Genomic DNA, 14790 nt, shown 5'->3' with positions numbered 1-14790 from the left:
TCACCCTTATGCGCCGGAGATACCATTGGGAATGTGCACCGCACTCCCCCATGGAGGGGATTGGACAGCGGTATCGGAATGGGAGGCATTGGGAGTGCATGTGCTGGGGGATTTGTATGAAGATGGGGTTTTACTACCCTATCAGGCCTTACAAGACAGGTATGATCTCCCTCGCGGCGATTACCTGTTACATTCAGCCTTGGTAATGGCAGTGCAGAAGCACTGGAGGGAATGACTTCCAGAACCAAATACGACTTTGGTGTGTCAATATGTGGATATGGCAGCGGGGACCTTCAAGGCGGTAACCTGTTTATATCGGCGTATGATGGGGGAGGGAACTGAACCGCTCGAGGAATTGCAACGGAAATGGGAAGCAGACCTGGGGAAAGAGATCCCGGAGGCGGCGTGGGCACAGATCGTTAGGAGATCATTAGGAGAGCGTGGAAGAGCAATAGAAACGCTAGATTTCAGTTGGTGCATTTTTTTCGTGCTGCACAGGGCATATCTTACCGCCGCTAAGGTTAAGAAATATTTCAATGTTAATACTGCCCAATGTCCCAGATGTACATTAGAAGGAGCAGAGTTTGTGCACATGATGTGGAGTTGTCCGCAGCTGGGAACCTACTGGGAGAAGGTGGTGAATCTGCTCTGAGACATTACGGATCGCCAGATAGAGTCCAATGCGGATGCATGCTTGCTACATTGGTTCCCTCACAATGCTAAAATGAAAGTAACAAGTAAATTCATTGATTTGGGGTTGCTATTGGCGAAGCGGGAAATAACGGCACACTGGAGATCACGGGAGGGACCCAGTTTTAGGAGATGGAAAGCAGACTTAGCTAAATGGGCAGAGAGTGAAGGTATAGTCCGACTTCAACAAGCCCGATGACTTCATAATGATCAAGCTTTGGAGACTGCAAGGGCCTGGGTGGCATTGGTTCAGTTACTAAAAGAATCAGAAATGAATGTAGAAGCAATCCCACCAAAGGACCGCGGTGACAGATACCAAGGGAGAAGTGGTCACTAGGGGGAAACCACTGCTTTAGCTGTTCCAGATAAGCAAGATGATGCAGCACGTACAGACCACAGGGACAATAATGTGAGTATGTATTTGATCAGGACCTCTAAGCTGGAGACACCAGATAGAGTGAAGAGTTAGATGGAAGACACACTGGTGGCGGGGTTGGGGGGGTGGGGTAGAAGAGGTGTGGGTGCTACGAGTTTGGGAAGTTTGGTGGCATTTAGGGGTCGGTTGCACCTGGTTGATTATAACATGTAGAAAATGGTTTGTTGCAGATTGATAGTGCATGCATAGAACATTAGGCACCACTGCTTATTGTTATCATGGAAGTGTGGCCTTGGAAAATGCAATAAAAATACTTTTTTTTAAAATGACATGTTTGTTATCAGAGCCTGGATTAAGCCAATCGCTGTTCATCCGGACCTGGACGTCTTCCAAACACAGCCTGCTGCTAGCTGAGGATTTACCCAGGTCTCTTTCCAAACAAATGGTATAGCTATCGTCAGTGAACGTGTGCAAATGGAAGTAGTGAGACCACATCTGCCGTGCCATTGGTACATCTTGGATGGTACCAAGACTTGTCTCCAGAGCTGAGCCCTGGGTATGCCACACACCATTAATCTTGGGATCAGATGTAAATTAAAGGCTGTATACATAGTCCGCTAGAAATGAACTGAAGTACTTCAGCACAAAGCCTCCAATACCAGTAACTTGAAGATGGTGAATGAGGATTGTGTAGTTCATGGTGTCGAATACAGGAGATCTAAAAGGGTCAAAAGAGTGACACTGCCAGCAAGCTAGGGGGAATGAGTGGGGAAAAGGTCAGTGAGTGAGACTACAGTAGATTGAAGTAGCACATGATTCTTTCAATACAAAGAAGTGGTGTTTTTGTTCTGTCCATGAACCACGCTCTTTGCTGTTTTCTTCTTTGCCTTTGAGGCCCCCAGCACCCCTGCACTGACATCACATTGGTGTCAGTGAGGAATTGTCCCCAGCACATCAACAGGTGGCTTGATACTGCACATTACACCCTTTATGTGGCGGCATTAGCTCAATTTGGAGCATAGACTGATTCAATTGGTTGCATCAGACCCTTCCTTCTCCTCTGAGATCTTGTGGACCCTCTTCAATATAGGGTTCTGGAGGAGTTACCCCATCCCCATGCCTTATAGTACTTTCCAGAAAGGCCTCAACCCACAGATTCTGTTCTCTGACTTTCAAATTACTTTAACTTCATTGTGTACAGAAGTGTGCCTGTATCCTCGTTGTGGGAAGCCATTTCATCAGTCTCTAGGAAGTTGTGCTACAGGACCGCGGGTAAAGAAACACCTGTGTGAATAGCTTGCACTGTAGGAGGGACTACATTTGCTTTTACTACACCATCCTCACTGCATCAGCTGCGAAGTAAGGATACCTTTGAATTCCTACACGAGCACTAGTCAGGATGTTGATGGCAGATGAAGTGGTGGTTTTCGACCTAGTTCCCACAAATGTAGACGGCACCTGCCACAGGCATTGAGGCAAAAAGACATCTGAGGTCTATAACCAATATGTTTCAAATTCATAATAATGGTATTGTCAGAACTTTAGAGGCCAATTTTGCAAAAAGTGGTAAGTTATTAGACAGGCTGTTTTTTCAAATAACTATTCCAGCTCAGTATGTGTTCAAAACGTAGGTTGGGCCAATTTTTATCGTTGTTGGTAAAAGAGCTTTCAGACCTTTGGCATTCCTGTTTAGAACAGAGTTAACCCTGACCGAATGAATGACATCGAAGATTATAAAGAGAAGCATACTGCGTCCCTGGTAGATCAGTCTCTAGTGGCCAGATTTGTAGAGGTCTTGCAGAATCAGGGCTTTCCTATAGTAACCTGTACTACGCCTGAAGATTGACACTTCACCTGACCGCCAGCATATCTGATCACCCTTTGCTGTGTTTCTTACAGGAGAAGAGAATCGTATCCCTGGATTCAGCGAACACGCGGCTGATGAGCGCCCTGACACAGGTGAAGGAGCGTTACAGCGTCCAGGTGCGCAACGGAGTCTCGCCAACCAACCCCACCAAGCTTTCCATCACAGAGAATGGGGAATTCAAAAACAGCAGCTGCTAACCACCAGCTTGTGGGGGGGCTGCCTCAACCTCCCACGCTGGTCATGTACTCTCAGAATGCTGCTAAACCAAATGACTAGCAAAAGGAGACCTTTACTACATATAAATATATATATATATAATATATATATTTAAGCAAAGAAACATAAACATGCGCCTTTGAGATGCAGAGAAGCGCAAGGATGGATTTCCGCTGACCGCATTCTCATGTAAATAGTGTGAAGGCCTTTAAAGCCGTTTCAGGCTGTGTACAGTCAAGCTTGTAATATACTTAAAGGAAATTGCAAATGTAGAAACTATAATTCCTTGTTTTTTAAAGTTGCTATTTTTTATTTGTTGTGTTTCCCCTTCCCCTGTTGTTGAAGGCACTGGCAATGGAAGAAAAGGCAATTTTTGGCATTTAAGCTTGAGCAACTGAATGTTTTGGAGCTGCACATATTGTGACTAAAGGTACACCAAAGCGGAGGTTGGAGCTACCTGTGTTTGCGTAAGTTAGCACATTGACAGTGCACTGAACCTCGGGACACCACATTTGAGCTGGTCTCTCGTCCCCATAGCTGGAAGATGGCAAATGCAAAGATGCTGCTCCTAACAAGAACATTAAATGTGTTCCACAGTTCAAAGCAAAAAATGAAATAGTTGACGTTTTAAAAAGTTATTTAAGATCAGATTTCCTCAGATAGGAAAAATGAATGATTTAAAGTTTTAGAAACACGTTTACCATAAGTTTTCTCCCAAATTGAAACAAAAATGTATGTATTTTTTTAGTGTACAGAACTGTAAGTATTTGTCATTGTTACATGAAAGCGACCGTTGTCGCACTGTGGATAACCTATTGATGGAGGTCGCCTGGCAGCTGTAAGGGACAGCCTACATATTTGTTATGATTTGTTTTACCTTTCAGGTGCCCTTTATGGACACTAATCGTCAGACCAGATCATGGCCTCGTAAACACCAGTATTCCGCCCAACCTTTTACAGTTGCAGTAGTAGTTGATGGGTGAAACAAGACTTTGACCGTTCCCTCTCCCACTCCAGCAGCCCAAAGGCTGTTATCTTAGCTTTACATTCTGAATAATATCTGACACTTCTCTAAATTTGAAGTACATTGTAGGTCGTTCCTCGACTTGTCAGTGTAGAGTAGATGTGACAGGTCAGAAGAGACAACTCCATCTCACATTCATCTTCTGTTTCAGTAGAGTGATGTGGAGTTTAGGATCTGATCCCAACTAGGGAGATCTTGGCGGAACTACTGCCCTTTCTCGATTTGCAGCAAGTGTTTGAGGATTCCTTCCGCTTAGGGCTGGCACTTAACAAATGTATCCATGAGGAATCCATCTTCTTTGAATGTGCCAGTTAACACTCCCATTGTGGGAAGTTTGGAGATTGAGGCTTTCCAGTACCGTAAACTGCCCTCTAGAAGATAACTAAGGCACACTACCTTAGTGTTTATAGCTTGCAACATAACAACTATCTACTTGACTCCTCAGCAGCCTGTCCCTGAAATGCTGCTTTTAACATGTTACACCAGGTAGGCACCGCTCGGCTTCTTCACACCCTCCTTGGGCTCACGCTCTCCTGCACAGTGCAGGTGGCCCTATGCACTCTCCATAAAGAGTATGCACACTAGGTGTGCACCCCAATGTAATGGAATTAAAGGGCTAACCCAAAGGGAACCTCTGCACCTGCAGGGGAGACCCGGCTGCTAGGAGAAAGACAAAACGCACATGATGAAGGAAGGCATCAATTGTTAAATATTTATTATGTTTGATTTCCTGTTTTCTCCTTCAGAACAATAAACCTTAATCCACATGGATTTTGTCAGAAGTTGTGCAGGTTTTGAAGCCCTCGAATAGTAGCTATTTTAATATTATTATAATAAAATTAAAGTTCTGTATTTAAAGCCATGAATGAGCGTTTGAATGTGTTCTTTGCTTTTTCTGGTGAAGATGAAGAGGTACAGATGAAGAACGGAGTCGCTTTAATCCTCTTCTTCAAAAATGTTACATTTGTATATATTTATTTTGCATTTCTCTCTAGAAGAGTAGAGCAGGTCACATTATAACAGCTGTGAAGAAATTAGTTTTTCTTTGCAATGCAGTGTACAACTTTGTTGAACAAAATTGAAATGAGGAAGAGAGGGAAGAACTTTTAGAAGGGGGAGAAGAGTTTGAACTACAAAGAAGTTAAATAAAGAGTCAAATGTAGAAATACATTTAGACATTTAGCAACAATTGAGGTGGCTTATGGTTAATTACCAAGATAGTGATTGAACAGGAGAGACGTGTTTCATTCTAAACTGAAGCAGGTTCTCTTGTCCCGTGAGTTTTTTATGAACAGAGCTCCACGGCATTGCAGGAGCCCCTGAAAAATACATTTGATTCTCAAAGATCTTCAGGTATGGGTATGATGCGTGGTATGGTGGATGTTGACTATGAAACGCCTCCAAGGTGTTAAAGGCCCATTTAAAAATGATTCAGGCTGCATGTACAACCCATAAAATAACTCTTAGGCCCAGGAGTGATGCAATCAAACCTTTACTTTCTAGTCTGCGTTTTTGTGGCTGAATGTAGCACAGCTTTGAGAGATGATAGTCCAATTAACGCTTCCACAGTCTGCTTGAGACCACTGTTGATGAAACCACTAAGCAAAAGTCTTTGAAGTTCGGGAATGGTTTTAATAATAAACACTTTTTAGAGAATGTTCGATGTAGTCATTCATAGTAAGATGTTGATCAGTTCAAAAGCCCAGACATTTTTCAGCTTGGTAGAGATTTGGTCTGAAAGTGTTTATTTCCACTTCAAAATGCCATGATGTGTTCAAGCTTGATTTAGATTGTCTTTATCAGAGAATACGTTTTTCCTAGTTAAGACAAAAAAAGTTAACCGCCCTACAGTCCTGGAGGATTTGAATATGTTTATATTCGATAGTGGAAGTGAATTTTAAGGAAAAGTTAAGTACCATCTGCACATTGGTGAATGAAGTTGGTAGACCTGTCCACATAGACTCTCGGGGGCATGTAAGGCAGTTGTTTATGGTTGTTAAGGAATGAAGAGAACCCGCCTAAAACAGTGCCCTTGAAACCCATTTATGTTTTTCAACTGTATCGAAAGACACAGTGAGATGCAGGAGGACAAGAGACATGTTTTCACTGTGGTAGTTTTGCTGCTGCACCCTTTGTCAAAACCAGATTGATAAGGTTAGATGGAGTTTTGCAGCTTCAAGGTGTTTTTTTCAGTCACGTTGACCTGTCACAGGAGATTTGGTACAGGTCACACTGTTAGTTATTTTTTTCATACGGGTGTAATGTGGCCATTTTTAAAAATTCTGAGAACATGCTGTTTAATAAAGAGAGAGTTTTTAGTTGACACAAATCTTTGGGGAAGACATCAAAGCAGTGTTTTAACTGCAATGTAATACCAATTTATAAAGCATGACAACGCCCAAGGACGTTGACTTCTCAGCTGTAGATTAGCACGTTGACTTCTCAGCAGCAGATCAGGTGACATTTAGCCCAGGAACTAGGAAGGTCTAAATAGCCAGGTTATGTGCTTTTCAAAGGATCCAGAATAAGAGTGCAATTCAGATGATACTTAGGAGGAAGAAGGAGGGCAGTGTGAGAAAAGGAGCGTAGGGCGTGATCAGCATTTGGAGACTACTAGGACCCATTTTGTGGATGGATGTGTGAGTAAGAGAACCGGTCTTAAATGTAATGCTTTTTTCTCTGCTGGAAGTCAATATAAATTGTCTAATTTAGGTGAAATAGAACTCTTTCTTGGAAGACTGAGCAAGAGTGGGGCAGCAGCAGTTTGTAGACTTACAGTTAGACTGTTAAGTAGGCTTAGATATTAGTGTGTATACATAGACTAATCTATTGAGGACATCGACCACACTTTCCTAGCTGTGAAAGGAAGATATTTGATGATGTTTCTTTGATGTTTTCACTATGCCAAAACAAGATGAGACTTCAGATATAATCTGTTGCTTGAAGGAGAGATCCGTATCAAATATAGTTCTTATATTCCTTGACAACTCCAGTGTAATTGGAAGGGTGTCCAGTTCAGTGGTCAATCATTCCTGGGCCCATTTGTTTACATTCTTGGCCAAAATGTTTATTTCTATTTTTCTGAATTCAGGTTTAGACAATTGTCTTTCATCCACATGGAGAGAACTTATTTGACATAGACTTCTAGCAGTAGACTCCTTACATTAAATTTTTCCCCAGGTGTCTGACTGGATCCTGACATTTTTGTGCAGTGCCCGGTAGGTGGTGGTGTTCTGCTCCGTGCCAGAAGTGATGTGTGCGGTGCCTATATAGGCGCCAACCTAGCATGCTGATGTCAGTTCTTTTCTTTCTGCCCCAATTAGTGCTGATCCATGAAGAGCTGTCCTTCAGTCACTTTTTGACTAGCTTTTTCTCAACTTTTTGAAAATGTATTTTTCTGGTGTGACAAGGATGTCCCAAAGAAACCTACAGGTTTCAAACCCTGTGGTGCCTGTCATAGGTAGATATCTGGGAGAGACCCACACTTGGTTAGTCTGTGGTGCTTCAAGAGGGAACACAGCTCCGAGACCTGTGAGGACTTCTCTGCCATGCACCCGAAAGCTCTGAGGGAGCTTTCCCTCAAGCTCCTCGCTACCCTATGTCAAATGACTCCCGCAACACTCATAATCCCAGTTGCGCAGAAGGTCTGGGACAGCGCGTGTAGTCGCTCCCAACAGTTGTCTTCTCAATCTCAGTCGTTGGTTAAGTCCCTTTGTAAAAAGAAGTCAAAGTGGTCTTTGGCTTTTCCACACCCACCCTTGGACGAGGCATGGGAGTATCAGAGAAGAGTTGCCCTTTCTGAACACCAATCTCCAATTTAATGAAGCCCTTACAAATATCCTACTTTGTGCCTGGTCCATGCCCTGCACAGGGGTTCCTGTGTACGGGACATATGTCCATCGCCTTAACCCAGGGCACTCCATTTTCCTCAACCAGCACCTCACCCTAAAGAGCTTGGTGGTCCAAGCCTCGACTACCTGAGTCAACCCTTACACATTCCCTACCATTCCAGTAGATAGGGAATTACAGTGGCTGGATACCTTTCACCTAGCACCACAGGCGGTGAACACCATCTGCCTCCATTCGATCTAGGACTTGGTTGCGCAAGTGCTGCCCATGGTCTCGGAGGAAGACTGAGCCATAATGTTGATGGCAATTGTAGACAGCAGAGACGCAGCAAAGTTCACTATCTGATGTGAACTAGATACGACTGACTCGCTGGGCAGAGGAATTTCAATGTCAGTGGTCTTTAGGCACCATGCCTGGTTGAGTACCACTGGCTTTTCAGAGGGATGTCCAAGCTACGGTCATGAACATGCCCTTTGATGGCTGCCACTTGTTTGATGAAAAGGCAGGCTCCATGCTGAAGTGCATCAATGATAGCAGGGCTACAGCCAGGTCCTTCGGACTATCCATGGCCCTTAGCCAACACCAGGCCACCATTTGCCCCCTTCATGGCTTTGGAAGGGGCTTCTAACCACGTTCATTTCCTCCCAGCCACCAGCGCCAACAGGCTTGTGAGCCTTTTTGAGGGCCAAGGATGCCATTTTCACAGACCACGTGGGACACAATAAGCCAGAGTTCTGGCCAGTACACCACTCCCCCAGCAGCTGCAGCTTCCAACCCACTTTAGTTTTTTCTCTTACTACCATGGGCATCTAGTGGGGGCTGGATACGGCATTACCTGTACCACTGGCAGTTGATAACAGCTAACAGATGGGTTTTACAGATAGTCCAAAGTGGCTACTCCATCCCTTTTCTGGGCACTCCCCAACCCATGCCGCCAACTTACAACTGGTTGACGGAGACATCTCTCCTTACACCGCCAAGAAGCGTTGGCTCCCTTTGCCAAGGAAGCCATCAAGAGGGTGCCGGCATCTGAAGTACGTCGTGGTTACTATTCCTGCTACATTTTAGTGCCCAAGAAGATGGAGGCCTTTGTCCTATCCTAGCCCTGTGCCTTCTCAACTTCCTGAAAAAGGAAACAATCTTAATAAATACTCACTTTAGCTCAAGTCCTGCCTGCCCTGGATCCTGGAGACTGGATGGTAGGGTTTGATTTGCAGGACCCATACTACCACATCCCCGTCCTCCCTGCCAACAGACAGTTCATGGTGGGCTAAGAGCACTTTCAATTTGCTGTGCTTCCTTTTGGCCTTACCAGAGCCCCTCGGGTGTGCACCAAGCAGATGGCAGTGGTTGCAGCACATCTGTGGAGGTCGAGGGTTCCAGTTTTCCCTACCTCGATTGACTCTTGAAAGTGCACTCGCCCCAGGCAGTTGTCTCCCACCACAAAACTGCGTTGAACCTTCTGCATTCACTAGGGTTCACAATAATCTTGCCAAAGTCACACTTGGCTTCCTCTCAAATGCTCCCTTTCATCTGGGCTGTTCTTGACACAGTGCAGTCTCAGGCACATCCTCCACAGAGTTAAGGTCAGTGCATTTAGGCTATGATACTGATGTTTTAGCCTCTATCCTGGATTTTGGTGAGATTGACTGTAAGGCTGTTGGGCCTCATAGCCTCCTGCATCCTTTTTGTGACACATGCCCTTTGGCATAGGGATCTGCTGTGGGACCAAAAGTGCCAGTGGGAACAGCATATGGGGAATCATTCCAACATGGTTCAAATTTTAGAGGGAACTGCAAAAGACCGGCAGTGGTGGCTAACAGACCACTATTGGGTCGACGGCAGACCCTTCTCCTTTCCCCAGCCATCGTTGACTGTAGTGACTGATGCGTCACTTTTCTTCCTTCGATCAGGACAAGGCTGGTGCAGTTGTTCATGAACGATACCACTGCCATGTGGTACTACAATAAGCAGGACAGGGTGTGGCTGTGAACCCTTTGCCAAGAGACCCTGTGTCTCTGGACATCGTAGGTACGTCAAGGCATTTACATGGTGGTTCAACACCTGGCGGGTTCTCTGAACACCAGGGTGGACAAACTCAGAAAATCGATGCGTAGTGGATCACGAATGGCATCTCCATCTGGAGGTGGCGCAAGGTCTCGTTCAAGAGTGGGGAGAGCCTTTGTTAGATCTGTTCACCGCTGCAGGGTGCGCAGAATGTCACCAGTTTAGCATGCTGGAGTTTCCAAAGCAGCTCTTGCTCAGAGACACTTTTGTCTTGAGTGGAGCTCTGGCCTACTATATTCCTTTCCGTCAATACCACTTCTGCCCAGAGTGCTGAAGCTCCGGAACAACGGGCCCTAGCTATTCTTTGGGCTCCGGATTGGGCATGGAGAGTCTGTTATTCCAAGCTGTTGAGCATGAGCATCCGTCCTTCAGTCAGGCTGCCTCTTCCAGCGGATCTTCTGTTGCAGCAACTGAGTGATGACCTTTGCCCCAAAGACTGTGATATTATTCTGTCACTCATGTGTTCCTCTACAAAGATGCCACATGCCTGCCAGTGGGAATAATGTGTGATGTGGTGTGCATCTAGGAACATCGACCCTCTTTCTGCTCCATTTTCGCAGGTTCTACTATTAGTTCTTTCCTTAGCCCAGCAGGACTCTGCTCTGGGCACAAGTATGGGCTGTTTATCCGCCATTTCTGCATTTTTGGGTTTGCCGGACCAACATTATTTGTTTAAAATCTCCTGAGGCGGAAGCCGGGAGTGCGAATTGCGCTATTTAAAAAAAAAAAAATAATAATTCTATTGTCACTTTAACTCTGTGTTTTTAAACTCACCACGCTTGCAAAGCATTCCAGGGCACTTGCTCGCCCCTGATCGGCCCGCGCAGCGGACTCTAGCGCTGCCGCGAAGCCTGACCTGAACACTCCCCCCGACGCCATTACCGGCGAGGACAGTGGCCACGCCCCTTTTTTAGACCACGCCCACTGCCGCTGGTATAAAGACGCTGAGTACAAGCGCCACAACCAGAATCAACCTATCTCCTGAGGCGGAAGCCAGGAGTGCGAATTGCGCTATTATAAAAAAAAAAAAAAAATTCTATTGTCACTTTAACTGTGTTTTTAAACTCACCACGCTTGCAAAGCATTCCAGGGCACTTGCTCGCCCCTGATCGGCCCGCTCAGCGGACTCTAGCGCTGCCGCGAAGCCTGACCTGAACACTCCTCCCGACGCCATTACCGGCGAGGAAAGAGGCCACGCCCCTTTTTAGCCCACGCCCACCCTACTCCACCCCCTCCATTTGCATAAATCATGTGCATCTGCCGGAAGCGCAGCGGACGAGCGCAGCGGGAGCGCCGTCTGCGCGCTTAAGGCAAGCCCGTCTGCTCCCGTCCGCGCCAGACCGAGCCCGGAGCCCAGGACCCCTGCCTCAATCACAACGTTACCACTGAGGTATACCCAGGAAACCCTCCACATTCTAAGGGACCCCTCCTCCGCGCCCTGTTGCAGCGTCATCTCCTTAGAGGAGGGACATTCCTGCTGCTCAAACTGTCCATATAGGCTTACTCCACGACTCCCTCCAAAACCACGCTGGCTCAGGATGGCTCTGCTTAGTTGCAGATCCCTCCCGAAACACCAAGCAGAAATTAACATGCTTCTGCAAGACTCTGAGATTGAGATCCTCTTTCTCACCGAAACTTGGATCAACTCCAACTCAGACCCAGACATCATTCAAACACTCCCCTCAGGCTACCTTATCAAGCACCAGGACAGACCAACTCTGCCAAAGAAACCTATCGCATCATACGTCCTCTCACTAAAACCCCAGACCCTTTGCCCACATCAGACCCATCGGACACTAGATGCAACCAGCTAGCTGAGTTCTTTGCAACAAAAATTAATAATATCCTCAATTCCCTCCCATCTCCCAACCCCTCTCAACTCCTCGCTACCCCGCCCCCCCCCTCTGTTCAGAGGCTTCATGCCTCCAAACATTCTCCCAGGTCACCACAGAGCTATTTCTGTCCACTTTACAATCCGTAAAGAGCGGTGCTCCATCAGACCCAGCTCCTATGAGCAAACTAAAACTGGTCGCCTCCACTGTCGCCCCTCCCTTCACCCACCCCATTAACGCTTCTCTCGCACTAGGTTCTGTTCCAGCCAACTGGAAAAAAGCTACAGTCAGGGCACTTGTCAAAAAACCCCACCTCGATCCAATGGACCTATCCAATTTCAGACCCATTTCTCTCCTCCCGGCCATCAGCAAAGTGGCCGAGCGAATTGTCAATCACCAACTTTCCCACTTCCTAGAATCCAACAAACTCCTGCGCCAATCCCAGACAGGATTTAGACCTGGACAGGGAACAGACACCGCATTACTAGCCGTGGTCGAGGAGGCAAGAACCATCATAGACGCAGGAGGATCAGTGGCAGTGATCCTCCTCGACCTGAGTGCCGCCTTCGACACGGTGGACCATGCCATCCTCATCCACCGGCTCAGCTTGGTAGGAGTTTCCGGCACCGCCCTGTCCTGGATCAAATCCTTCCTTGAAGGAAGAACCTTCCAAGTGTCCGATGGCACAGTTATGTCCAAAGCTCTGCCTTTACAGTGTGGGGTCCCCCAGGGCTCCTCCCTGAGCCCCACACTTTTTAACATCTACATGTCCCCTCTAGAGGACATCATAACCCCATTCGGCATAAAAACAGTCATGTATGCCGATGACACCCAACTGGTGGTCTCCATAAACCAGTCGAGCAAAAGCCTGGACAACATGGCAGCTTGTCGCGAGAACATCTTCCACTGGATGTGCGAATCACGCCTGAAATTAAACGGAGAAAAATCCGAGATCCTTCTCTTGGGAAACCCACGCAAACTCCCTCCATCCCTCTCATGGCCACTCTGCATGGGATCACCTGCCATCCCCAAACCTGAAGTCAAAAGCCTTGGCATCTGGCTGGACCAAGAACTCAATTTCAAAGCCCAGGCCAGAAAAACAGGCACCTGCTTCGGCCTCATTTGAACAGCGCGGAAAATCCTCCACTTGATACCCTTGCAATCCAGGAAACTGCTGATGCAGGGGTTGGTGAACTCCAGACTGGACTACGGAAACGTCCTTTATCTAGGGGCCCCCGCATCGGTCATTAACAGACTGCAATGCGCCCAGAACGCCGCCGCCGCCAGACTCTTAACCGGGACCAAATCGAGATGCTCTGCTAAACCAGCCCTCAAAAGCTTACATTGGCTCACCTTTAAGACCCTCTGCATTTCACACAAAATAATGCAAGGCAGAGGCTCACCGATCCTGAGATCCCTCGTCAAACCCCATCACTCTAACAGACAACTCAGATCAGACCCCCTCTCCCTGGCCAGCGTCCCCAGAATAAAGAAGGCCCGTTCCGGGGGGCGATTTTCTACAATGCTCCAAAACTGTGGAACTCCCTTCCACTTTCCATCCGGAGAGAACACAACCTTCTGGCCTTTCGTAGGCAACTAAAAACATGGCTCTTCCCATAATACCTCACCTCCTCTACCCCCCCCTCCAGAACTATAGGTCGATTGACAGTGCTGGGACGCCCTAGGGTAGCTACGCGCTTTATAAATCCTCATTCAAATTCAAATTCAAGTCCCCCCTCGTGACTAGGTTCTTCAAAGGGCTATAAATCATGTTTCCTCCAGGGCTTTTATCATACTCCAATGGGACTTAAATCTTGTACTGACATTTCTGATGTGTGCTTCCTTCGAGCTGCTGCACAATTATCCACTCTGATTGCTAACCATTAAGACAGCTTTCATTGTGCCCGTAACATCGGCCAGGAGGGTCAGCGAACTGCATGCATACTCAGTGCAGACACCGTATACTACAATTTAACCAGAAAAGCTGAATTCTGAACACATGACCCCTTTCTTCCAAAGGTTGTGACACCCTTTCACGTAGGACAACACATCACCTCATCCCTCTAATGAAGAGGAGAGGCTCTACCATCTGGACCCAAAAAGTGTGTAGCCGTTATACATTGATCGAACTAAAGTGTTCTGGGTGGACGATCTACTGTTTTCACGGGCGGCTCCTCCACGTGGGTGTCAGAACGTCGCCCCACTACATTCCTTCAGTGAGAGAAGCAGAAACGTAAAATGGTATTAATAGCATTTTATCATCATTATCATTAATCTTTATTTCGAGGGCCATAAAAGCACAAATAAAAATACAATACATTACATACAGCTCGCAGAAAATATCCATTAGGCTACATGAGACCAGATAGTGCATTGATAAAATAAATTCCAGTCTGTTTTTTTATTGGCGAGATCAACTCCCCTTCTCACTAGCCTTGCCACATTTATAGCAGACGTAAAATGCTTGTACAGTATAGACACATGTGGCCTTTACATTAACCAATTGATAGAGATTGATAAAGTGCATGTGCATAGACAATGAGGTAGCTTTAGCAAAAGATCATCTTCGCTCAAATGTAATCATTAAAAAATACATGTGCAATGCCTTTGAACAGCATAGTGTCAATTAGATATCTAAAAAGGCAATTTCAATAAAATGCATAGGTAATGTCTAGGCAGGGGATAAACATTACAAAATCCAATATATTTCAATGGAACCACTAACTTGGCTTACAGTTCCTGACGAAAAGAAAGTGCACGTGCAAAGGTTCAGCAGCATGAAGGTTATCGCTTAAAATTTAAGCCACACATTCCGAACTCAGGTAGTACAGAGATCAATGCAATTACAAAGAGCCAGGATATTTTACAC

General features: G+C 46.2%; 1 protein-coding gene across 6 annotated transcripts in view; it reads left to right on the top strand.

The window, feature by feature from the left end:
- Nucleotides 1-5039, top strand: part of RASAL2 (RAS protein activator like 2) — a 785014-nt gene extending 779975 nt beyond the window's left edge. For all 6 annotated transcript variants that reach the window (XM_086956462.1, XM_086956457.1, XM_086956450.1 and 3 more), the window contains one exon: nucleotides 2966-5039. In XM_086956462.1, coding sequence (XP_086812588.1) covers nucleotides 2966-3130 — 165 coding nt within the window. In that variant the 3' untranslated portion in view covers nucleotides 3131-5039. The remainder of the gene's footprint in view (nucleotides 1-2965) is intronic.
- Nucleotides 5040-14790: the final 9751 nt, after the last annotated feature.

Source organism: Lissotriton vulgaris, chromosome 1_1, assembly GCF_964263255.1.
Source record: "Lissotriton vulgaris chromosome 1_1, aLisVul1.2, whole genome shotgun sequence".
NCBI lineage: Eukaryota > Metazoa > Chordata > Amphibia > Caudata > Salamandridae > Lissotriton > Lissotriton vulgaris.
Note: the sequence above shows the minus strand (reverse complement) of the source record. Positions and strands in the feature narration are given on the sequence as shown.